Genomic DNA, 24,978 nt, shown 5'->3' with positions numbered 1-24,978 from the left:
CCATTTCTCTGTCAATGAGTGAAAATCTGCTTCCTGTTGTGAGGATTTTAATTTTGGAAAGAGAACATTAAAAAGTGCTGCTGCATGGAATTACATTTCAGATTCCTTCGGTTTGGACATGTTTTTTGGACAATTTCTGTCCTTAAAGCCTTTCCCTGAGTTCCCTGCAGTCATGCTTGCATTGGGTGGTGTTCTTCTCATCCCTCGGTTGTTTTTCTGGTTGTGCCTGATCTGTTTTGGCATGAAATCATATGACTTGACTCAGACATACTGATAGGAAAAATTTATTGCTTATATTGTATCTGTAATGATAGGAGCATATTACAAAAAAAACCCTCAAACAAACAACAATCCAAAAAACAATCCCAAAACCACCAAGGAAAAAGCTGGAATGGGAGTATTGCTGGTGCTGCCTGTCACTTGATTATTCTGAGGAAAAGAGCTTTTGTTTTGTTTCTGCACTACAAAACACTCCTTGCTCCTGCCAGGCTCATCTTGCTTGTAGCTGTTCATGAAATTGTTACCTCCTGCTTAAAAAGCCAGTGTGAGACTGAGAGAGAAAGGGAGAGGAGTAAACAACTGTTGAGAAACCATTGGGATGTGTGATAACAGGTAGATGGTCACACCTGAGCCTGGGGCTGGCTCCAGTTCCAGTGGGAGATTCAGAGGGTTTTTGTTTTGGAGCCCTCTTTGATAATGACCTGAGATTGCTTTTCCCTGGGAGATAACAAGAGTAGTTGATTATTTTCCCATAAAATTTGTATAATGTGAAATGGTGTGGAGTCATCTGGTTATTTACAAGCAGTGATGGGAATCTGACTCAGAGCAGTGTTTGGGATCTGACCCAAATCCATGTTTGGGATCTGACCTGGATCTGTGTTTGGGATCTGACCTGGATCTGTGTTTGGGATCTGACCCAGATCATGTTTGGGATCTGACCCAGAGCAGTGTTGGGATCTGACACAGAGGAACATTGTTTGCAGTTGGAAATGATGGAGTGCCATCAGGAGTTCTTGCCTGCCAGCCCTAGAGCACTGTTCCAAGTGTTTCCACATGAAAATATTCTCTCCTCTTGTTTACTGAGGAATTCTTATATTTTATTTGGCAAAAAAGAGCATTTCCCTGATGTTCTCAAGTGATAGAAATGTGACCTGTGAGGGCTTTGTATTCCTTGAATACACTTGAAAAGCTCCTTCATTTATTGACTTCAGTCACTTCTGTTTTGCAGCGCACAAGAAGTAAAGGAACATCCTTTCTTCAAAGGCATTGATTGGCAGCAAGTCTATTTACAGAAGGTAAAGGATAGACAGTAATTTTACTGACTTGGTAAAGCAGTAAAAGGAAAATAAACCCAAACAGGTACTGAACAGAAAACTTGAGGGTCACAGTGCCCAGCACAAGTGCTCACTCACACAAATACAAGGAGGGTTGTTGATGAATATTTGAATATTCATTACTACAGATCTTCCTGATTGTTAGGAGTAAATAATATTTCCAGGCTCAAATGACTGCATGTTTCCTTTCCTTTGCTGTCTCTAAACTGGGGAGTTTTATCCCCAGATTTTTGAAGGAGCTCTAATTAAAAGAAGTGCCAACAATTTTGCACTGAAGTTTAATTCCAAAGGAGGCACTCTGGCACAGTCAGGTGTAATCTGTGCAAAAATCACAAAGGGTTTGCATGACTGCAGTTAAATAATACCCATGAATTTGTCTTTAATGATGGTGATTTCAATTTCTAGTACCCTCCCCCCCTGATTCCTCCCCGGGGAGAAGTCAATGCAGCAGATGCTTTTGATATTGGCTCCTTTGATGAAGAGGACACTAAAGGCATTAAGGTACCCAACTCTCAGTGCTGCAGGGTGGCACTGGGACTGCTGTGCTTGGCTTTCCATGTGTGTGTGGCATTCCTTTGCTTCGGGGCTCTGGATGTGCAAGGAATTCCTTCAGGCTGGGAGAATCAATCCATGCTGGTACCTTGGGCTGGTTCCCCTGTTTGTTGTTGCTTGCCAAGTCCTTAAGTTTTTAGGTTAACTGGAATCTACTTTCTTAGCAAAAGTTTTATGTGGTGAAGGAAATGTTTCAAGTGGTCAGGAAAGAATTGGGAGAGCCTCAGTTTTTTTAAGAGTACCTTATGGTTTGTGTGGTTAGAAGTTGGGATTTATTTATGGTAGCTTGGAAAAATGGAGTTAAACCTTATTTTAATAGTTGAGTGGTCAGAGAGTGCTGGGGAAAAATCTTAAAAATGACAAACTGTGTTAATAGTAGCAATGTCCTAAATTAGAAAAGTGGTAAAAGAAATTTTCAGGTTCTGATATTATCCAAAATGTAATGAAAATAATATAAATTATATTAAAAAATAGAGAAGTTAGAGCTGCTGGCCCCTTTGGGACTCACATGAAGGGGGTGACCCCCCTGTGAATTCCTCCGCTCTCTGAAATTTCTCTGGGACTTCGGGGCAGCAGGGCTTGGGTCAGTGCCCTTCATTGTTTTCATCACCCATTTCTGCAGTAGAACAGATCTAATTCTTGTTCTTACAGAAGTGAGTCAGGAGCTAAACTAATTGTTCTAAACTTCATAAGGAAAAAGCCCCATTAAGTACTCAGTGAGCCTAAAAGGGAGCTCGTCTGTCAGTGTCACCTGCTGTGGTGACAGAAGTTGGCACAGAAAAGTGCAGAGAGCCCAGGATGTTCGTTATCCCAGAAAATTCCACATCTTCAGCATCAATGTTAGCCTGGCAGGATTCCAGCCTGCCGTGATTCTGCAGTGCCAGGATTCAGAGGAACATTTTGCAAGGAAGAGCCAGGGAGTCTTTTGATTTTTTGAGGGGCTCAGAGATTCTCAATAACATGATTTAGTGAGAGCTCCTCTCATGGAATGTGAATCACCAGCAGGTCAGTGCTGTGTCATCTCCAGTTTGATCTCAGAACCTCATAGCTCAGGCTGCCCAGGGGATAAATTTACCCTTGGGGGTGAGTCAGGGAGGGACAGCACAGCCCCCCTGGGTGTCACAGGCTTCCAGAGGGGACAGGAGGATTCCTGCCTGAGTCAGCTGCCAGCGAAGGTGCCAGGAGCCCTCTCTGCCCTGGGCACCACAGTTTGAGCCCTTTGCTCTCCTCCCTGCTCCCTGGGGTTGAATTTATTCTGCAGGGGTTGAATTTATTCTGTGAGCTTTGGGGTTATGAGGGGGGAGCCCTCAGGGAGTGCCTGTGGCTGTTCCCCCTTCCTTGAGTGCTGCAGGGGGATCTTCTGGGTGTGTATTTTCCTGCTGGATATAGCATGGATCTCTGAAAAGGAGGAGAATATCTATTCCAGGAGTGCCTGGCCTGACTGCAGCAGGAGAATTAAATTGCTCCTGCAGTTGTTGGTGCTGCATCCACACAGCTTTGAACTCCTCCAGGGATGGGCACCCCACCACTGCCGTGCTCAGTGCTGGGAAACCCTTTTGGTGAAGGAATTTTTCTCCTGATTTTCTTCAGTGCAATTCAATTTAAGCACTCAAAGGATTAGTGGAGAAAATAATCCTTCTACCAGTAAAACTGAGATCTGCAGCACATGCTGATGAATTCTGAGGGTTGATTATTAAGAATATAAAGCCAAGCTGTGGAAGGCATTGCTGTGGAAAAGGTATCTTTGCACTTATTCATGGAGTTTTTGGGCTGGGGAAGTTTTTGTGCAACAAAGTTAAGAATAGTGCTGCTTACATTGGAGTAATTATTTAAATGTGTAGAGAGCATTATGGGGCAGTGTTGAGTGAGGATTTTGTAGCTATCAAACCAAACAAGTTTTGAGCAGGTGGCCTATTCTGTGCACATAAATTAATATCTTTGCTTAAATTAGTGTCTGTGCTTCTCTTGCTTGCATCTGTTTGTTTTGTGAAGGTTTGAGTTCAATCCATCATGTCAAATAATACTGTTGCATGGGTAACTATTAACTGCTGGGGATAAGAGTAGTGAAAGTTATTAAAATGTTGGGTTTTTTGTTGTTTTTCTCTTGCAAGTTGCTTGATAGTGACCAGGAGTTATATAAGAACTTCCCTCTGGTAATATCGGAGCGTTGGCAGCAAGAAGTAGCAGAAACTGTTTATGATGCAGTAAATGCAGACACAGATAAAATTGAGGCCAGAAAAAGGGCTAAAAATAAGCAGCTTGGCCACGAGGAAGGTAATCTGTCCTTACACTTCTCTCATCTTTTGCTGCTAGGTAGTAATTCCTGGGTTTGGAGTTCTCCCGTTGCTGTCATTCCCAGGAATCGTTAGGATTTGTTTAATCGCTGTCGTGTTGCTTAAGATGTTTCTTAATGTTTTGAAATGCTGAATGATGACATCAGGCTTTGGAAGGAGATTCATGGAATCATAGAGCCCTGGAATGGTGTGGGTTGGAAAGGATCTTAAAGCCCATCCAGTTCCACCTCACTGCCATGGGCAGGGACACCTTCCACCATCCCAGGGTGCTCCAAGCCCTGTCCAGCCTGGCCTTGGACACTTCCAGGGATCCAGGGGCAGCCACAGCTTCTCTGGGCACCCTGTGCCAGGGCCTGCCCACCTTCCCAGTCTGTGGGGTTTGATTTCCTGCCCAGGAGCTGGGAAGGGCCCCAGGAGGTTCTGCACAGCAAACTGCAGCTTGCACGGGGGTGCTGCATCAAACCCCCTAACTCTGGAGAGCAACGTTCAGCGCTTTAAAAACTTCCTCCAGTGAGATGCTTCTTTAAGAGCCAAGTCCTGCCCGTGTTCCCTGCTCTGCAGCCACAGCAGCTGTGTGGTCAGGGCAGAGCTGGGGCTGTGTGTGTGATCTGAACCTGCTGAGGGCACGGCAGGTCCGGGGCTCCGTCCCCTCGGCACAGAGCTCTCTCAGCATGCTTTCAGCTGCACCTCCTGTAGCTTTGCTAACTAGCATCTCCTCTTGGTTTAGATTATGCCCTGGGGAAGGACTGTATCATGCATGGCTACATGCTCAAGCTGGGGAACCCCTTCCTGACTCAGTGGCAGCGGCGTTACTTTTACCTCTTCCCCAACCGGCTGGAGTGGCGAGGAGAAGGAGAGTCCCGGGTGAGTGAGGGGCCCTGGGAGCTCTGCTGGAGGGCAGGTGGAGCTGGGACACACCTGGAGTGCCCAGGGCTTCTCCTGGGGAAGGAGCTTTCTCTGAGTAAAAGCCCATTTGAGTATCCTCTCTCCTGTCTCACTGTAGTTAACGCATAGCTTACACTGCGCACAGGAGACTTAAAGCTGACTTGAGAAACCTGTTTGTTTTGTTGTGTTTTTTAAAGGATTTTGGTAGTTGATGGTGTTGTTTTTCATTTAGGACCTCTGGACTATTTATACAAAAAAACACAAACTGGTAAGGTGACAAATGCTATAGCATTTTATTTCCAAGAAAATGCTATAGTGGCTGTAGTGTAGCCCAGCTGTGCTCATGTACAGGGCAGATAATTTGTATATTTAAATTAAGGAAGCGTTTGGAATTTAAGACATTGTGTACTCTGCAGTCCATAGGGAGAGTTTTCCTGCACACTGCTGTGTATGTCCTCTTTGTAAGTATTCAGTGCTGAAATATTCCCTTTCAGCTCTTTGAAGTAGTGAAATTGCCTTTTTTTTGGGTAATAACAGTAATGCTTGAAAAATGTATCAAATTATATGCAACTCTTGAGGGAAAATAGTGAATATTCTGTTTGCAGACACACCTATTTGTAGATTCTTATTTCATGCTGTCATTACTGGCTTTCAGAACTGATATTTTGTTGTCACTATTGAAGCAACAAAGCCCCTTGTAAATCTCTCTCTTACCTTACTGTCTATCTTTAGTTCATGACCCAGCCTTCAGAAATAAATGTTTGTGTAATGACATTTAATGTTCATCACTTAATTCATGTGGATAGTCCAGGAAAATGAGATAGTGGCTTTATTTGATGGGCAACAGCGTTTTTTCAATTAATTCTGTGCTCTTTTGCAAATGCTGCAGCAAAACCTGCTGACAATGGAACAAATAGTATCTGTTGAAGAAACACAAATTAAAGATAAGAAATGCATCTTACTGAGAATTAAAGGAGGAAAACAGTTTGTCCTACAGTGTGAGGTAAGACTTGATAACTTGATCAGATTGTTTTGCATATGATAAACAATTGACACATTTTTCTGCTCATCCTGTTGCATGTTAACTAAGGCACTCAGTAAAGCAGAGCTGAAATGTTTATCACCCTTGAATTTTGAAAGCAGGAATCCTGCAGCTTGTCATGGATTTCAGTGGTATTTAGGACAAAATGAGTTGGGTTTATTAAATAGCTAAAAACTCCCAAACTTCTCAAGCTCCAAGGGCCTCGTTGGCTCATGTCTCACTGTGGGGAGCTGCTGGAGCTCATGTGTAGAAGGTGAGAGTGCTCAAGTCTTCAAAACATTGTACCAGCTTTCATTGGGGTGATGGAAAATTGCACATGGGCAATACTCAAAGTTGTTAATTCCTTTGGAAAATTAAAATATCTTCCCTAAAGTGCTGTCTGACAGAGAATATCGTAGATATTTTTGCCCCCGACGAAGGAGAGGAATGATGAGTAGGACTCCATTGATATCAGAAGGCTAATTAGTTACTTTATTATACTATATTAGTCTATACTATATTACACTATATTACATCTAAACGAACCTGCCAAGCACTCAACTGCACTCCACTGCACAACACCTGGTGACTGTCAGCCTGCAGTCCTGACACACACACCTGGATTCAATTGGTCAGTGAATCAAAACACTCACACCAAAATCTAATTACCATTTCCCTTCAGGTAAACAGTCTTCCATAATGCATTCCCCTTGTGAACAACAACAGGCGCAGCAATTGAGATAAGAACTGTGTTTTCTTTCTGTGAGGTTCAGAGAATATGAAACCCAGAAATATTCTTGGGAAGAATTGGGCCGTGCTTTTTCTCTGGGGAGAGAAATGTGGCTACAAGAGAAGTCACCACGTAGGATGAAGTGCCAAACTGTTGCCACATTTCTCTTCATAGAGAAAAAGCAAGGCACAATTCTTCCCAGGAATATTTCTGGGTTTCACATGCTGTGAACCTCAGAGAAAGAAAACACAATTCTTATCACTTGCTGTGCGTGTGCAACAACAACAGGCGCAGCAATTGAGATAAGAACTGTGTTTTCTTTCTCTGAGGTTCAGAGAATATGAAACCCAGAAATATTCTTGGGAAGAATTGTGCCGTGCTTTTTCTCTGGGGAGAGAAATGTGGCTACAAGAGAAGTCACCACGTAGGATGAAGTGCCAAACTGTTGCCACATTTCTCTTCATAGAGAAAAAGCAAGGCACAATTCTTCCCAGGAATATTTCTGGGTTTCACATGCTGTGAACCTCAGAGAAAGAAAACACAATTCTTATCACTTGCTGTGCGTGTGCTGTGCCAAAGTAGAATGCAATATGGAGATTGCTTGCCCAGAGTGAGGATGTTTTGTTCCCTTGGCCTGTCAGGGCCAAGTGTGTGTGTGTCACGTGAGAATCAGAGATGAGTGCAGTTCTGTGCAGTTGTGAGCAAGGGTGAGTGCAAGGCAGATTCAGTTTAGATGCAATGCATATCGCATAGTATAATAAAGTAATTATTTAACCTTCTGCTGATGGAGTCAGACGCACCATTTTCTCTCCCTCACCCACGTCGGAGTCGCCCTCGTTTGGATAAATGGTGATCCCGACGTGTTTCCAACACGCAGCCTTCACACCAAACCGCTTCTGTGTCTCTTGCAGAGCGACCCCGAGTTTGTTCAGTGGAAAAAGGAGCTGACAGAGGCTTTCACCGAGGCCCAGAGGTTGCTGCGCCGGGCTCCAAAGTTCCTCAATAAATCCCGCTCCACGGTGGTAGAGCTCTCGAAGCCCCCGCTCAGCCACAGGAACAGCAACGGGCTGTAGGAGACACCCACCGCGTTCCCGCAGGGAGAGCTGCTTGGTGAACCTGCAGAGCGTCCCAGAATCCTTGCGAACGAATGACTTTGTGCGGTGCTGGAGGCGGGATGTGCCTGGAAGAGGAGGAGGAGGAGTTCGATGTTTACAGCGTGGGATCACGTCAGGACTCTGCCTGCGGCGGCGGGGGGACCCTGCCCCGGCAGCGCCGGAGGTCACCAAGCCCAGAGGCTGCTCCTTGCTCCCCACTCCCGGCGGGGCCCGCCCGAGCTCCGTCCCTCTGGAACTACTGATGGAAGGAAGAGGCTTTGTCCCTGCCGTGCCCTGGCTGGCGGGGTGGCGCGGGTGCTGCTGGCTGGGTGACGCTCCCGCGGTGACACCGACGGACCGTGGTGGGTGCCCCCTCACTCTGTGGTGTTGCCGTGTCCTTCCCGACCATTACTGCTGACTCTCTGATAACCTTGCTCCATACTGCTGATGATCAACAGTGTGACTCTGATGCACTTCAAAGTACTGAATTCTAACTGTCCTGTGGTTTAAATGTTATTGCTACTTCATGGGAGCGTTGAACTCGAATTAGTCCCTGGGTTTGTTGTACTCACTAATAGTAGCTACCACCGTTTTGCTTCTTCTACGTATATGCAGTACTATAACTGACACAATAGAGTAATAATTGGTGAAGAGGAATTTATGGTAGCTTCATCTAGTGCTCTGTTGTATAAATTGACTATTTTAGCACAGTTTTTAAAGAGCAGATTCCTTTTGACAAGTTTACAGTGAACATAAAAGACAGTTCTTTTCCATTTCAGGTCAACTGCACTTTTTAAAAAATTAAAAAGAAATTATTTAAATCCAGTGCATTCTAGAGCGTGTGCTGGGTTCCGGTGTGTGTGGGTACCTCGGTACGTATCCCGGATCACTCCTCAGTCCTGGGACTTGGGATCCTCCCCTGCTGTACACAGGTGTGTTCCCATAGCATAGAAATCCCCAGAAATAAATCCCCAGGTCCCCCTGGAGCCCGGCCTGGGAGGTTCGTGCACATATCACAGCTCAGCTTGGGAAAGGATCTCTCATTTTCTGTTCTGAAGAGTTCAAACTGCCCACAGTGAAAGCAGTGTGAGAAAACTGAGCATGGATGAGCTGATCAAATGCCAGGTTTATGTTAGTTCTACCTGAGGCATCAGGGTTGGAAAGTCTTGCTGAAGGAAAGATCTCATCCTGAGCTGTCCCACAGCTTCAAGCTGGGCCTTGTCCTGGGTGTTGTGGTGGTTTTCTGAGAGAGAGGTCAGGGCTGAACTTGAGCTGTTTTTCCAATTCAGTGAACAGCTTGGAGAAGATTTTTCTTCCCAGCTACAGAGGTACAACTCTCACAGTCCCTGAAGACAGTGGAGCTGTGCCTGTGTCAGTGGGAGTAGAAGTTGTGCGTGGTTTGTCGAGCGTGTGTGGCTGTCAGATCACCACAGAGTTTGGAGAAAAGTAGTAAAAGTGGCTCTGTTTGCTTCTGCATGGGAGCTGGGCTTGCTGCACAGCTTGTACAAACCCTGGCTGACCACCTGGGGCTGCACCAAAGGGAAAATGCATTCTGGAAAACACCCCCTTGAGAAAGTGGTTTCTTTCAATGATTTTTTTTCCCCCCATATTTATTTTCCAAATTATTTTGTGTAAACAGCACCAGCCTCTCTGTCATTCCTGTTGAGCATCTCAGCTCCTCTATAAGGAGCAGTGTCAGAGGTGATTGGTCAAAGGTTGGACTTGGTGGTCTTGGAGGTCTTTTCTGACCTAAAATAATCCCATGATTCTTTGTGTGGTATTTAAAAAAACGTTTGGGATAAAAAATGCCTCATCCCGCTGGCTGTGGTTCAGCTTTCCCTACAATACCATGCAATGCTCATATTTTTCTCCTTGATTTAGAAAAAAAGCCCTCAGATGGTGTTAAAACCTTCTCACAGTTCTTGTGTAACTTGTTTTTACTTTCTTAGTCCCTGCTCAGTCCCATTGTTCTCCTTCAGTTCTTTTCCATGGCTGGATTTCACTCTCATTCCCTGTCAGCAGATCCCGGTGCCGATGTCAGTGAGGGAGGAACAGCTCATCACCTGGGAAATTGTGCCTCAAACCCAGAGATTTTATATGAAATGAAGGCTGTATAATGTCTTAGGGAAATACATTTATTTTGAAATGTGATGGAGTTGGGATGGCCCTGGAATATTCTGGTTATTGTGATCCTTGCTGCTCCGTCCACCCTCCAGTGGGAGGGGCAGGAAAAGATTTGGATTTCTTTAGCCAGCTGTGATTTATTGACAATTGAAAACAGCTTTATTTTTGTGACTTGTATCTAACTGTGCAGCTAGGAGAGGAGAGGTTATCACAGTGACAAACTCCTGGATGAAGGTGGGATCCCAGTAAGAGATGGGGCTCTGTGGAAGTGACTGGATGTGTTGGTGTGGAGGGAGACCTGGAATTGCACCCTCCAAACCAAAAAATCCTGGATACTGCCACAGACTGCTCCTTCCTGGTGTAGGAACCAGAGTCTCTGAAGTTTTTGTTTTGGACAAAGACTCCTGGTAGTGTTAATTTGTGGGAGGGTCTTTGGTGCGTGTTTAGGATTCCTCGTTTATTTGCTAATTATTTTGCAAATTCATGAAACTGTTAAAGGAGCATTTACTGTGGGGTGTTTTTTGTGTTTGTTTTTTTTTTCCAATCCTTCATCCAGGTGTTGGCCATCCACTTCTCCCAGTGTAAATCTTCTTCCTCTTAGTTGTGTTTGAGCTTTCTGTGTTCTTGTCCCTGGTCCAGCAGAGCCTCGGCTGCAGGCTCACGGGTTCTTCCCAAAGTGCTGCTGTGAGAGAAGCTGGAGTAATGCTGGAGTGGATCCAGCTGGGATTGACATTCCTGGTATGTTTCCCCACCCCCCAGCAGGCTTCAGAAAATCTTGGAGCAGGCTAATAATAGCTGGAAGTGTGTCTGGGAAGGGAAGCCTGGCAGGTAGGGAGAGAGCAGCTTTGGGGATAGACCTTGGCTTAGTCACATCTGAGTTTTCCTGACTTTCTTGGGGCTGCCCTGAGCAGAGACAGGAGTTGGACTCTGATGATCCTTTTGGATGCCTTCCAACTCAGGATATTCCACGATTCTATGATTCAGCACCTCCCCTTTAGCAACCCAGTGGAAGATTTTCCTCTCCCGCTTCTATCAAGAGGGGAAAACCCAAAAATTAAATTGTGAGGTTGGGTTTGGCTTCGAGATAAATCAGCTGTCTGCAGCCCAGTGTGGAGGTGGTGGAAACACAGGTTTGTGCTAAAAGAGACTTGTTTTGGTTGTGATCCTGCCCACAGTGGCCGCTGGGGCCCGGAGGAGCTCTCGGGGTCGATGCTCCTTGAGCAGCACCAGCCCCGGCATCGTCATTCCTGGGCTTTGCAGGGAATCAGCTCATGAGGAGTGAAATCCCTGGAGCTCTGAGTCGCTCTTTCCCTGGCAGCTGGCCAGCTTTAGGACCAGGTTCCTTGATCCCGTGTCCATATCCGTGTCCCACGGGGGTGTCACCGCCCAGCACGTGGCAGTGACACGGCTCCTCCTCCTCTGAGGTGTTTGCACCCGAAATATCCCCAGGGGAAGGACTGTTTGAAGTGTACAGTAGACAATAAATAATTCTAGGTTGTGTTGATTAATATAAGGAATGAGTCAGTTCTGCAAGTTAAAGAAAATCTGAAAAGCGTATTTTGACAAAGCATAGTATTAATTTTAATATTGTTAAAAAAAAAAAAAGAAAAGGAAAATATCTAAAGTATACAGAGAAAAGATGTATATCCAAATGTCTGAGGAGTTTCAAGATAATCTACTTTTGTTTCCTGTTGGTTTCTATTCCATGGTGTACATATTGTGTGGATGGAACATCGGCTGTTTTAATACTATTGTTAAATTGTATTTTTATTTTGTGTTAAACTAATCATCACAGACTCAGCTTTATTTTGTTTATGTAAAGGTTGCTATGCTCTGTAGGTATAAACCCGAGAATTCTATTTTAACAGAAAAAGCATTTTATATTATTTATTAAATACATGTTTCTCCAACTTCTGACATTCCACAGAATTTCTGCTCCGTTTATGTATGGAAGTGGCAGCTCCTTTCAAGCAGGATCAGCCAGCTTTATTCTGTTTTTCATGACAAAGTAGGGATAGATTCCCTGAGGCTGTGCATCCCTTCTCTCCCTGCACAGGGACTCCAGGCTCTATCAGGACCATCTCAGCTGGCTCCTGAATGGAGAAACACCTGGAAAAATCCTACAAATCCACCCCTCAGTGGGATATTTCCACATTTCTCCTTTATCCCTCAGCATTCTCAGAGCAAGTGTTTATTCACTGGAGTCTGTGCCGAGTTAAAGAGAATCAGTGACCTAAATTGGGGCAAGGAGTCAGCGTGGTGTTTGATCCAGCCCAGCCATCAGGGAATTGCAGAGCTCTGTCATTCCCAGGGGAAGGAGCGAGTGGAGGGAGAGCCTGGACACGGGGCTGGGCTCAGGACCCACAATGTCCTCACTGGAGATGGGTTTGGTGTTTCAGGGGGATCACTTGATCCTTAAAAGCAGGATCCTGAGGCAGGAGCAGTGCTAGATCACTGTCCTAGGGCCAGGGCAGGACTCTGCTTGGTGTCACATCTCAGGGGGGTGGTGGCCACCAGGGACCGTGCAGGGATTGTCCCTGGACTGTGGGGAGGGTGACACCAGGCAGGAGCCCTCTGTGGTGCCATCTCTCCAGGAGCTGCCTCTGCTGGGCACATCTGGGCACATCTGCAGAGCCAACCCCAGCACCTCTGTCCCCAGTGAGGTACAGAAATAGCCCTAAATTTATCAGGTTGCTCAGTTCCTAAAAATAATTCCATTGTGAGCCTGGCCTGTGCAGTTTGAGGAATGCTTGAGGTATAACATTGTGTGCTCTCAGTTTCCACGGTGGTGGGGCTGGAGTCTGTGCTGGTCAGGGCTGATCCCCGTGGCATTTCTGGGTGAAAAGTGGCATTTTCCATTGCCACATTTCCATTGCCGCACTGCTGCTGAAGTTCTCTCCATGCTGAGGGGCTGCCTGGAGCAGGGAGGGATCCCTGCTGTGCTCCCCAGAGCAGTCTCTGCCTTTCTTCCCTGTTTCCTTCTCTGATCCAGATGGATTTTGGGGTGAGCTGTAGCCCAAGCTCTTCCTGGAGGGAGTGGGGAGCTGGCAGTGCTGGTGGCATTGTGGCTCCTTAGTGTCACCCCTGGAAAGGTGCCGTGGTGGGGACAGTGCTGCTGGCCTGGGGTGTGTCTGGGCAGGGATTTGGCAGAGAACCTGGGGACAGCTGCAGGAAGGTGGCTTTGTCCAGGGCCGGGTTGGTCTGGGTTTGTGTGACACGCTGTGTTTCCAGGCTGGAAAAGGAGATGGGCTGAGGTATGGGAGGTATCTCCTCAGGGAAAGGGAGAGAGCAGACAGTGTGTGAGATGGCACAAAAAATATGTGTGAAAAACAGAATAAAGCAGGAGCATCCTCAGAGAGGAGATTTGTGAGCACTTCTAGTGCCTCTCTAGGTCCTTTAAAACAAAAAGGAGCAGATTCACACGAACAGCTACTCGCGATGAAGGAAATGATCGAAAGAGAACCTGTCCAAAATGTGTAATTAATGGTAAGCAAAGCCAGGATCTGTAAATAACTTTAGATATTGTATCGATGAGATCATTCCTTGTTTTATGTACTTGGCTCTTTCCATATTTATTGTGGGGAGGAGGGTCCCATGAGCTGTGGCCTCGCTCCTCACGGACTGTCCCGGAGTTTACAGCCCCGTCGTGGCGGGTGTGCCACACTCGGTTCTTGCCGCCAGTATTTTTTTAACGGATTATTTTGGCACAGCTAAGCTGCTTCTGTGTGTTGGTCAGTACAACTGCTCTCCTACCAGACCAGACCCAAATAAAAACCGTCCTTTGCGTGTGTGCTGGTGTCCTGTTCTTTCCGTGTCACCCGTTCCTTCCCGCACCGACCGTGAGGCTGTACTGGGCTGTACTGGGATCTACTGGGATCTACTGGCTGGACCCCACTGCCCCATGCACAGGTAAGTCCCTTCCTTCCCCCCAGCCCTGTGCATGGTGTGTTTGTCCTGGTTTTTCCAAGGGACACCCCAGTGGTGACCTGCAGGTGAGACGTGCTGGCTGTGCCAGGAGGGACTGGGAGGTGTGTGACAGGTGACCAAGGGTGGCTTTCCACCAACAGTGGCCAGGCTGCACTACCACCTGGGAAGGATCTTGGAAACCACATCCTCGTGCTGTTCCCAGGTGGGTTTGGAGTTGGTGAGATGCTCAGCCAACCCTCAGTCTCCTGCCAGGGGACTCCAGACTGACAATCCTGCTTCCTTTCTTACTAGCAGAGCCATTCTGGCAGAGGGTGCCGGTGCCCTGGGTGTGCCCCTGGAGCTTTTGGGTCAGACATTGCCCCTGTGCCACTGGACTTGTCCTGAGCAGGTGACATGCTCCCTGACTGGCTGTTGGGAGCTGGGACATGTGGGACACAGGTCCTGCTGGGCCCTGGGGGGGTCACCCTTTTCCCCATGTGGGCACCACGTGTCCGCTGTGCTGCTCCCCTCCCACCTGCCCTGGCCGGGTGCTGACCACGCTGGTGTTGGTGCCAGGAGCTATTTTGAGCTCTGCTCCCAGGTCCTCCTCCAGCTCGGCCCCATCTCAGGACTGGGGGAACTGGGGTGCACTGGGGAGCCCCGTGCTGGGCTCCCAGCCCAGGGTGTCCCCCTCGGGCAGCCCTAGGGTGCTCTGGCGGGGCTCACACCCAACCACAGCAATTCCCCATTTCTTTGGGGTGCAGAGGTGTGCACCAAGGCGGGCACGGGTGACACACGTGTGCCAGCAGCTGTAGAAGCCAAGGAACAGGAGGGCCCCGCGGTGCCACCGCCTCTCCCCAGCCGAGGCCCCGGTGCCACCGCCGCGGGTATTTTTAGCAGTGACATGTGTCACCTCAGCTGCCACCGCGGCGGGGGCGGGGGGAGGCGGCTGCTGACCCTCTCGGCGCTGCCCGCGCTGCCGCCGCCGCTCTCGGCTCGCCGGGATCCCGGTGCCGGTGTGGGACATCGGCACCCACCGCCCCCACCAGGTACCGGCGCTCGGGGGGCCCCGGGCTGGGGTTCTGTGGGTGCGCCGGGCAGGGGGCCCCTCGGCAGGGAGGGATATTTTTAGCTGGGAATGGATGGCCATAGCGGCAGCCCCGACTCCGGGGGCGGCTTCCAGGCGCGGGGCTGTGCCGGGGAAAGAAACACGGCAGGGCAGCGATGGGAGCGGGGATGGGGACGGGGACGCTGCTCCCTGCCCTGTGCCGGGTGGTGGCTGGGGACCCCTCAATGGCCTCGGCTATGGCACACACCAGGGTGACAGCGGGTCCCAAGTAAGGACCGATCCAAACGCCCTCGGCCCGCCCGGGGCTGTGTCCTGAGCGGGAGGAGCGCGGTGCTGGTGGCGCTGGTTCCGCCGGTGCCACTCTGGGTGCTCGCTCAAGGCACGTCCCCTCCGTCCCTCGGTTTCCCTGAGGAGGGTCCCTCTCCGGCCGGGGGTGACAATGCTCTGTGGTTCGCCCGCTCCGGGCTCTGCGGTGCCATCGGGGCAGTTCTCCGGGGACAGCAGAGCCCGGCTGGGGGGACAGCGCGGGTCCCTGAGGGCACGTGGCGCTGGGGGCAGCCGCCCGGGAAGGCAAGTGACATTCCCAGCCCGCTCCTGGCCGCTCCTGCCCTTTACTGTACAAGGAGATGCGGCTGCCGGGGAGGCACAGCAGGGCCGGACGAGCCCCGACGCGCTCGGTGCATGAATGATCCCGACAGGTGAAACCGCGCTCAGCCCCGAGTGGGGCTCGGATGGGCTCCTGCGGCCATCCCACCATCACCCCCGTGCCGCCAACCCTCTGTGCCACCACCTCCCCACGCTGCCCTGGTGGCTGCTGGTGGCCTCCCCGTCCCCTGCCGCGCCCCGGCGGTGCCGTGAGCTCAGGTGGGCAATGCCCGGCAAGGTCACGGTGCTGGCACAGCTCTGGGGCCAGCAGCAGCCCGTGGCTAACTCTCTCCTCTCTTTCTGCCCGGCGTGTCCCCACGTGTCTCTGCACAGCACCGTCCTGCCTCGCCGCCACCATGGCCATCTCCTCGCGCCTGGCGCTCTGGGAGCAGAAGGAAAGTCTCGGTCCCTGGTGGTGTTTTTGGGCTGGGTGCTCGGGCTGCCTGGGAGCTCAGTGCTGGGGGTGTCACTGCAGCAGCATCCCCACAGCTCCCTGTGCACTTCCTCGTGCTGTGTCCGGCCCCTGGCTCTGGGCTCCCTCACAGCCTGAGTGTTCTGGTTTGAGTGATTGTCACCTGCCTGCGTGAGCCTGGCAAGGCAGGGCTTGATGCTGGTGCTGCTGCTGGAAAAGCTGTGGGTCTGGTTTTGCCCTGGGACCTGCAGGGCTGCATGTGGCTGCGGTGATGCTGGAGCTGCTTCTTGCCTGGTTGCAGCCAGGACGGTTCCTGCGATGGCCAGGCCGGGGCTGCTGGCACAGAGCAGAGCTGGCACAGAGCAGAGCTGGCAGCGCACGTGGGCTCCTGCTGTGCCAGCCCTCGGGGGCTGCACCAATCTGGGCGCTTCTCTCTGGGCTTTTCTTCTCGGTGCTTCTGCTCCCACAGCATCCCTGACGCAGCCTGGTGCCCCAGGGTCTCAGCAGGAGCAGGGTGCCCTGCTGCCACTAACAGGCTGTGCTGGCTCCTGTCCCTGTGCCTGCCCTGTGACCCAGCTCTGCTCCCAACCCCAGATTCGTGACGAGGACCGGGGGCCACCCCCGTCGGCACCCCCCCTGCTGCTGTCGGTCATCCCCGGCGGGTTCATCAAGCAGCTGGTGCGGGAGACCGAGCAGGAGGCCAAGGCGGCGCGGCGGAGGAAGGAGAGCAGGCTGGGCACCAAGGAGGAGGTGAGCACTGAGTGACAGCACCGGGCAGCTGGGTGTCCCCAGGTGTCCCCAGGTGTCACAGCAGGCTCCTCTCCTTTGCTTGGCAGCCCGCGGGGAAGGAGGGAGAGAGCCCAGCCGGGGACGACCCCGCTGCCCGAGGAGGGGCGGCCAGCGAGGGGCCACTGCGGAACGGGCTGAAGGCAGAGGGGCAGGGCGGCAAGGGGGTCACGGCCCCCCCTCACAAGGAGCTGCCCCCTGTGCTGGGGACTGTCCCCAGCAAGACCCCGGCCCCTGCACCTGGCCCAGCAGCGCCTGCCCCCAAACCGGCAGAGACATCTCCCAAAAAAGCAGAAACATCCCCCAAAACAGCAGCACCTGCCCCCAAACCGGTGGAGACACCCCCAAAAAGAGCAGAGAGCCCCTGCAAACCAGCAGAGACATCGAAACCAGCAGAAACATCCCCCAAAACAGCAGAGGCTTCTTCCAAACCAGCAGAGACCACCCCCAAAGCAGCAGAGACCCCTCACCCAGCGGCTCCCAAGGTGGGAAAGCTACCGTGGCTCAGGAAGAACCCCAAGGACTCCTTCCTGGGGGGCAGCCCCCCAGCTCCAGCCCCTGCACCCAGCCAGGGCCCCCAGCGTGGCAGCAAAGTCCCAGTGAAGGAAGGGGACACGCTCAAGGGGACAATCCCTGAGAGCACCAAGAAGGAGAAGGGGACAATCCCTGAGAACACCAAGGAGAAGGGGACAATCCCTGAGAGCACCAAGGAGAAGGGGACAGTCCCTGAGAGCACCAAGAAAGAGAAGGGGACAATCCCTGAGAGCACCAAGAAGAAGGGGACAATCCCTGAGAGCATCAAGAAGGAGAGGGGGCCAGTCCCTGAGAGCACCAAGGAGAAGGGGACAGTCCCTGAGAGCACCAAGAAGGAGAAGGGGACACCCCTGAGGCACGAGGAGCCCCCAGCCAAGGTGAAAGCCCAGAGGGAGCTGTTGTCAGCCAGGAAAGAGCCAGAGAAGATGAAGAAAGATGTTGGAGGCGGCAAGAAGGAGCCAAGGGAGATCAAAAAACCTGAAAAAGCCACAAACAAGTCAGAGGGTCTCAAGGGGGAGCCGGGAGGAATCCAAGAGAAGTCCACAGATGTGGGAAAAGAGGTGGGGAAAGTGAAGGAAGAGCTGGGAAAGAGTAAAGAGATGCTGAAAGAAAGCAAAGGGATCGGCAAGAGCACAGACAAGGACCAGGCTAAAGAAACATCGGGAAGGAGCAGAGAGATGAGCAAGAGCACGGAAAAGGAGCAGGATAAAGAGGCATCGGGGGAGAGCACGGACAAGGACCAGGTGATGTGTCGGGGGTTATCTGGGTTTTGGGGCACTGGTGCATTTTCTGGTTTCATGCAGCTCCTCCCTTTCCCGTGGGCTGGGGCTGGTGGGAAGGTGACCCCAGGCCTGGATGGGCAGGACTGTGGAAATGTCCCTGTCCGTGGGGCAAAGGCAGTTTGTTCAGCTCAGTTCTCCTCCTGCTCCTGCCCAATTCCCCTCTGTGCTCCCCCCAGGCTCCGAGGGACGTTTGGTACGAAGCAGGGAAGGTGTGGCTGATCCAGCAGGACGGGTTCACCCTCGGTAACTCTCCCTGCTCTGCCCTGGCTCGGGAGCACAGCCTGCTCCTGGTGCTGTGCCCCGCTGGGTTGGGGCTGGGTTTGGCCCCCTGGCACACCCCACACCGGCTCTGCCCGGGTTCCCCCACACTCACCAGCCTCTCCTTCAGCCACACAGCTGAAACCAGACGTGGGGACACCGGAGCTGCCGGCGGGGAGGGTGAGGGTGCGCCGGGACGAGGATGGCACTGTCACCGAGGTGGACGAGGACAGCGTGCAGAGGGTGAGCCCCTTCCCCGGGCTGGGGGTGCAGGGACAGTGCCAGGGCACAATGAGGCTTCTGCAGCCATCACCCTGGGCTGGCTATGCCCAAGGTGTCGGGGTGACAGCAGGTCTGGCACAGCCCTGCCACGACAGCAGAGCTCGAGGGGTCTCTCTCTCCCTTCCCCAGACCAACCCCCCCAGCCTGGACCAGGCCGAGGATCTGGCCACGCTCATCAGCCTCAACGAGTGCAGCGTCCTGAACACGCTGCGGCAGCGCTTCCGAGCCCGCCTGCCCTGCACCTACGCGGGGCCCAGCCTGGTGGCCATCGCCACCGGCCCCGAGCCCGCCGACGGCGCCGGGAAGGTGAGAGAAGGGACCTGGGACAGCGGGATCCCCCGTGGGAAGCGGCCACCAAGCCTCCTGGGGACAGTGGCGGAGGGCGACGGGCGCGGCGGGGCCGGCAGGTGGCACCGTGGGACTGTCACAGTGCGGGGACAGCCGGGGCCGGGGATGCTCAGGGGACGTTTGGAACCGGGGATGCTCTGGGGACATTTGGGACCGGGGATGCTCTGGGGACACTCGGGACCAGGGATGCTCTGGGGACATTTGGGACCGGGGATGCTCTGGGGATATTCAGGACTATGGTTGCTATGGAACACTCGGGACTGGGATTGCTCTGGGAACATTTGGGACCGAGGATGATCTGGGGACATTTGGGACTGGGGATGCTCTGGGGACACTCGGGACCGGGGATGCTCTGGGGACATTCAAGATTACGGTTGCTCTGGCGACATTTGGGAATGGGGATGCCCTGGGGACATTTGGGACAGGGGATGCTCTGGGAACATTTGGGACTGGGATGCTCTGGGAACATTCGGGACCAGAGATTTTGGGAGGGGGATTCTCTGAAGATCCTGATGCAGGAATGCTCTGGGAGTGCTTGGTCTTGAGGCTGGGGGAGCTCTGAGGACTCAGACCCGTACGGTTGCTCTGGGGACATTTGGGACAGGGGATGCTCTGGGAACATTCGGGACTGAGGATGATCTGGGGACATTTGGGACTGGGATGCCCTGGGGACATTTGTGACAGGGGATGCTGTGGGGACTTTTGGGACTGGGAATACTCTGGGGGACATTTGGGGACTTGGGATGCTCTGGGTACACTCGGGACCAGGGATGTTTTTGGGAGGGGGATGCTCTGAAGATCCTGATGGCCAGGAATGCTCTGGGAGTGCTTGGTCTTGAGGCTGGGGGAGCTCTGAGGACTCAGACCCTGGAGGTTCTGCATCCTGGGGAGAAACCACCACCCTGAGTGCGAACACCTTCAGGATTTTCTCTGTGAGAAGCCTGTTTGGGATGTGCTCTCTCACCCTCTCCCTGCCCGCAGATTCCCAGGGGGAAGCGGGACAACCTTCCCCCACACATCTGCTCGCTGGCACACAGAGCCTACAGGAACCTGCTGCTGCAGCGGCACGACCAGGCCATCATCCCCCTGGGGCACAGCGGGGCCGGCAGGACCCGGTGCTGCCAGAGAGCCCTGGAGTACCTGGTGGGCACGGCGGGCAGCCTGGACGGCAGGGTGACAGGTATGGGCAGGGGGAAAGGTGTGGGCAGGGGGAAAGGTGTGGGCAGCATGTCAAGCATGGGCAGGGATGGCACTGGGTGCTCGGTGCTGGGCAGAGGCAGCACACAGAGCCTGTGCAGGCTGGGGGCACACAGCCACACAAAAACCTGGATTTGTGTCCCCTGGGGTGGCTCCTAAGCAGCCTGTGCACGCTGGGGACACACAGACACAAAACCACCTGGATTTGTGCTCCCTGGGATGGCTCCTAAGCAGCCAGTGAGGCTGGAGGAAAACAGCCACACAAAAACCTGGATTTGTGCTCCCTGGGATGGCTCCTAAGCAGCCTGTGCACATTGGGGACACACAGCCACAAAAACACCTGGATTTGTGCTCCCTGGGATGGCTCCTAAGCAGCCGGTGTGGCCTCGAGTGCCACTGTCCCCATCCCAGACTCAACAGATTTGCTGGTTTGATCAACAGCAGCGGGAGGGAATTACTCGAGTGACTCTTCCCCACGGGATGGCCCCTAAGCAGCCTGTGCACATTGGGGACACACAGACACAAAACCACCTGGATTTGTGCTCCCTGGGATGGCTCCTAAGCAGCCAGTGAGGCTGGAGGAAAACAGCCACACAAAAACCTGGATTTGTGTCCCCTGGGGTGGCTCCTAAGCAGCCTGTGCACGTTGGGGACACACAGACACAAAAACACCTGGATTTGTGCCCCCTGGGATGGCTCCTAAGCAGCGGTGTGGCCTCGAGTGCCACTGTCCCCATCCCAGACTCAACAGATTTGCTGGTTTGATCAACAGCAGCGGGAGGGAATTACTCGAGTGACTCTTTCCCACCTGCTCGGGTTTCTGGTGACACTGCTCAGCAGGCAGTGGCTTCAGAGGGCAGGGTTGGATTTCGGAGCTCTCTCGGGTACACCGTGCTCTTGCAGAGGGCTGAGGGACGGCCTGGAACAGGATGGGCAGGCTGGGCAGGCTGGCACGTCCCCTTCCTGTCAGTGTACACCCGGTGTGGGATGCTGACCCCATGCCCGGGCAGTTCCCCAAGCTGGGACAGACCCCAGAGGAGCAGGCAGAGGTGAGGCAGGAGGAGACACCGCCTCCAGAGCTGCGGGGTGGCTCAGGGGGCTCTGCTGGTGCTTTTGCAGTGGAGAAGATCCAGGCCATGTTCACAGTCCTGGGAGCCTTTGGGTCAGTGACCACCAGCCACAGCAGCAGCTCCACGCGCTTCTCCATGGTCCTGTCGCTGGATTTCAGTGCCACTGGCCAGGTCACTGCTGCTCACCTCCAGGTACCTGTCACCTGCTGAGGTGGGAGGGCTGTGGCTGAAAATGGGGGTCCTTGGGGTGGAGATGAGCCCCCCCTGAGCTGCACTTCCCAGCCAGGCTGGGCACGAGCAGCGATGCTCTGCTCCCTGCTCTGCTCCCTGCTCCTCCTGAACCAGAGGTGCCCAAATGCCCCCAAAAGAGCAGAAGCTCTGTCAGCAGCGTGGCAGGGTCCCCCAGCCTGTCCCTGTCCCTGGCAGGGAGCTCGGGGCAGTGCTGGGATGAAATGTTGATGAGGAAATGTATAATTCACCGTTTCATTAGCAGCACCTCAGCCGCCTGGAGCTGAGCCTCAGAGGGCTTTTATCACTGTCAGGGCTCTTATCAAAGGCTCTTTAATCAGAGCTGCCCGTGCCCCTGGGCCTTGTCTGAGGGAGGAGGGGGCTGGAGCCTTGTCTGCTCCTGGGGAGCACCAGGGCTTCCCACTGCTGGCCCTGCTCTGCCCTGGCCACCCACGGGGAGCTTGTGCAGGAATGTCCCCGTTAGAACCACCAGAACCACCCTGGCATGTCAGTGGGACAGTCTGGGGTGGGGACCCCCAGCCCTGCAGACTCACTGCTGGCTCCGGTGCTGGCACTGAACACCTTTGGCAAGGCTGGAGATGAGCTGGGCTTGTCTGGAGCCCAGGCAATGACTTATCCCACTCCTGCAGCATCTTTGCTGGGGCCATGGCACTGGCCATGGAAGCTCAGAGGGACCGTGGGTGCTGCTTTCATGCACTGAAGTGTTGCTCCTCCATGCCTGGATCATGATTCAGCTCTTGCTTGCACAGCCCTAGGTGGGAGGAGCAGCCCCCAAAACCCAGCTGAGTCCCTGCATGGAGAAATCCAGCCCCTCCCTGGCAGCTGCCAGGAGCACCTCCCCATGTCCCTGTCCCCTTTTCCCTCCCCAGACACTGCTGCTGGAGAGGGCCCGCGTTGCCCAGCAGCCCGAAGGAGAGAGCAGCTTCAACATCTTCCCACTGCTGCTGGCAGGGCTGGATGTGGCAGAGAGGTGGGTGTGACAGCCCCGGGCTGCCCAGGCATTCCCCATCCTTTATACCCAAATTCCCACCATCAGTGGGGTTTTGAGACCCCCTGATCAGAGATTGTGAGAGAAATTGCATTAAAGGGATCTTTCTGTGTGTAGAGAGATTTTATGAAATGAGAGCATTTCCTGATGGTTTTTTGCCCTTCCACTAAAGCTGAAATTGGGGTGATAAATGGGACAGAGATCCCTTTCCCTCTCACTTCTGGCTCCCACCAGGCTGTGTCCCCTGGAGAAGGCTCCTGCTGCTCCAGCTGATGTCCCTGCGTGGGGCAGTGCTGTGGTGGCCTGTCCCATCCAGGTCCCTCAGAGGTGGCTGGGGGTGCTGAGGGCAGGCAAGCAGGGAGCTTGACTCTCATTTTTTTTGTGACTTCTCCCAGGACGATGCTGCACCTGCACCAGGTGGCTGAGAGCAATTCATTTGGGATCAAACCCTTCACAAAGGTAGGGAGAGGAAAATCCTGGAGTCTCGTGCCCACCTGAGGGGGGATGCTGCAGGGCACCCCCTTTGTCACCAGCAGCTGGAGGATGACTTGGAGTCCCTGGCTCCTGGGAGCCTGGAGGGGAGGGAGGGGATGTTGGGATGTGAGGAAGGGTCTGCCCAAACAGCCCCCCCAGCTCCCCTCTGCTGGGACTGGGGCTGCCCTCCCTGGGATGTGTGCTTGGGATGCCACAGCCACCTTGGCACCAGGTCCTGCTGCTCCAGGGTCACCTACCCCTGATGTTCCCCTGCAGCAGCCACTCCCGGGGGCAAGAGCATCCTTTGGGCAGCGCAGAATGGGAATTTTAGGGGTTAAAGCTCCATGGCTGACTCCCACCTCCAGCCCCTCGTTAGTCTGAGCTGTCTGCAGAGCCCCAGCAGATTGTCCACGAGCCAAAGTGCTGGGATGAATCGCAGCAATTTGCAGTTACATCATCTACTGATGAATCCAATATTCCATCTTCATTAGGGAGCTCCTGCTCCTCTTTGGCAGCCAAAGGAACTGACTGCTGGAGCAGCAGCTCCAGGGAGGGCACAGCGAGCTCCTCACCCTGCTGGTGCAGCAGACTTGGGTTCAGAGATGGGGTTTTACCTTCCTTTCACAGCTCTGGTCTCTGGGGATTTGCCATCCCAGAGTTTTCCCTGGTCCCTGCCGAGGCGGGGTGCTGCCTGCTGGAGCTGGTGGCTGCTGGCCCCACGGAGCAGCCCCAGCTCAGGGACTGCAGGAGGGGTGTCCGTGGGGGGAGGTGGCAGGTGAGGTCCTGCTGGTGGCCAGGAGCTGCTCAGCTCTGGGCAGGAGTGTTTGGTGAGGAGCGAGGGGTCAGGGCTGGATGGGCAGCCTGGGCTCTGGAAGGTGTCCCTTCCGTGGCTTGGAAGGAGATGAGCTTTAAGGTCCCTGCCAACCCAAACCACTCGATGGTTCCATGAAATAAAACATCCACCTCCAGCTGCTGCTCTGGAGACACTCATGAAGTGGGAATTTCATGTCCTCGTGTGACAAGGTGATGCACCCAGCTTGTTCCTAACACCAGGCACCCGAGGAGCCTGCCGGTGGCTTCTCCACTTGCTCCAAATTTTCTGAGGTTCCCTTGCTGTCCTGATGGTTTCCCTCTCCCTTCTGTCGGGCATGGTGCCCAGCAGAGGCAGTGACAGTGGCTCTGTCCCCCTGCAGCCCGAGGACAAGCAGAGAGCCTCGGTGGCCTTCTCCCAGCTCCGGGCTGCCATGGGCACGCTGGGCATCAGCGCAGAGGAGCAGGCGGCCGTGTGGCGCATCCTGGCTGGAATTTACCACCTGGGAGCTGCTGGAGCCTGCAAAGGTGAGGGCTATCCTGCCTCTACTTCCCTCACACCTCGTGTCTGTGCTTGGAGCATGTCCTGGCAGGGATCAGCGCTCGGAGGTGTGCAGGGATGATGCTCATCCCAAGGCTGCTCTGTTTGTGGTGGCTCCAAGTCCTTCCTTGCTCTTCCTGCATGGTGGGAGGTGGGATGCTGGTGTCCTTCCTGCTTCTGGAGCAGCTCTGTCCTTGCCACACGTGGAGAAGGCAGGGGCTGCTGGGTGTTGTGGTGTTTTTGGGGTCCCCAGACGAAGGGGGGAAATGATGAATCTGACTCTGTATTCTTATAAGGCTAATTTATTATTTTATGTTATTATATTGTGTAAAAGAATGCTAGACTAAAACTATACTAAAGAACAGAGAAAGGATACAGACAGAAGGCTAAAAGATAATGAATCTCATGACTCTCTCTCCAGAGTCTGACACAGCCTGACTGTGAGTGGTCATTAAGTTAAAACAATTCACATGTTGGGTAAACAATCTCCAACCACATTCCAAAGCAGAAAAACACGGGAGAAGCAAATGATATGATATTGTTTTCCTTTTTCTCTGAGGCTTCTCAGCTTCCCAGGAGAAGAATCCTGGGCA

General features: G+C 53.0%; 2 protein-coding genes across 6 annotated transcripts in view; both read left to right on the top strand.

The window, feature by feature from the left end:
• Positions 1-13,824, top strand: part of GRK3 (G protein-coupled receptor kinase 3) — a 60,024-nt gene extending 46,200 nt beyond the window's left edge. For both annotated transcript variants that reach the window (XM_041488493.1, XM_041488494.1), the window contains 6 exons: positions 1,229-1,295; positions 1,740-1,835; positions 3,998-4,160; positions 4,908-5,044; positions 5,955-6,068; positions 7,728-13,824. In XM_041488493.1, the coding sequence (XP_041344427.1) occupies positions 1,229-1,295; positions 1,740-1,835; positions 3,998-4,160; positions 4,908-5,044; positions 5,955-6,068; positions 7,728-7,889 (739 nt within the window). In that variant the 3' untranslated portion in view covers positions 7,890-13,824. The remainder of the gene's footprint in view (positions 1-1,228; positions 1,296-1,739; positions 1,836-3,997; positions 4,161-4,907; positions 5,045-5,954; positions 6,069-7,727) is intronic.
• Positions 13,825-14,829: 1,005 nt separating this feature from the next.
• MYO18B (myosin XVIIIB) overlaps positions 14,830-24,978 on the top strand; it is a 58,722-nt gene continuing 48,573 nt past the window's right edge. For all 4 annotated transcript variants that reach the window (XM_041488324.1, XM_041488325.1, XM_041488323.1 and 1 more), the window contains exons 1-12: positions 14,830-14,989; positions 15,988-16,049; positions 16,661-16,816; positions 16,903-18,129; positions 18,345-18,411; positions 18,557-18,669; positions 18,838-19,014; positions 20,038-20,236; positions 21,373-21,515; positions 22,442-22,542; positions 22,956-23,019; positions 24,228-24,372. In XM_041488324.1, coding sequence (XP_041344258.1) covers positions 14,845-14,989; positions 15,988-16,049; positions 16,661-16,816; positions 16,903-18,129; positions 18,345-18,411; positions 18,557-18,669; positions 18,838-19,014; positions 20,038-20,236; positions 21,373-21,515; positions 22,442-22,542; positions 22,956-23,019; positions 24,228-24,372 — 2,599 coding nt within the window. In that variant the 5' untranslated portion in view covers positions 14,830-14,844. The remainder of the gene's footprint in view (positions 14,990-15,987; positions 16,050-16,660; positions 16,817-16,902; positions 18,130-18,344; positions 18,412-18,556; positions 18,670-18,837; positions 19,015-20,037; positions 20,237-21,372; positions 21,516-22,441; positions 22,543-22,955; positions 23,020-24,227; positions 24,373-24,978) is intronic.

This window comes from Pyrgilauda ruficollis, unplaced genomic scaffold (genome assembly GCF_017590135.1).
Source record: "Pyrgilauda ruficollis isolate IOZ18807 unplaced genomic scaffold, ASM1759013v1 scaffold9, whole genome shotgun sequence".
NCBI classification, from domain to species: domain Eukaryota; kingdom Metazoa; phylum Chordata; class Aves; order Passeriformes; family Passeridae; genus Pyrgilauda; species Pyrgilauda ruficollis.
The sequence above is the reverse complement of the archived record's forward strand: the minus strand, read 5'-3'. Positions and strand labels throughout refer to the sequence as shown.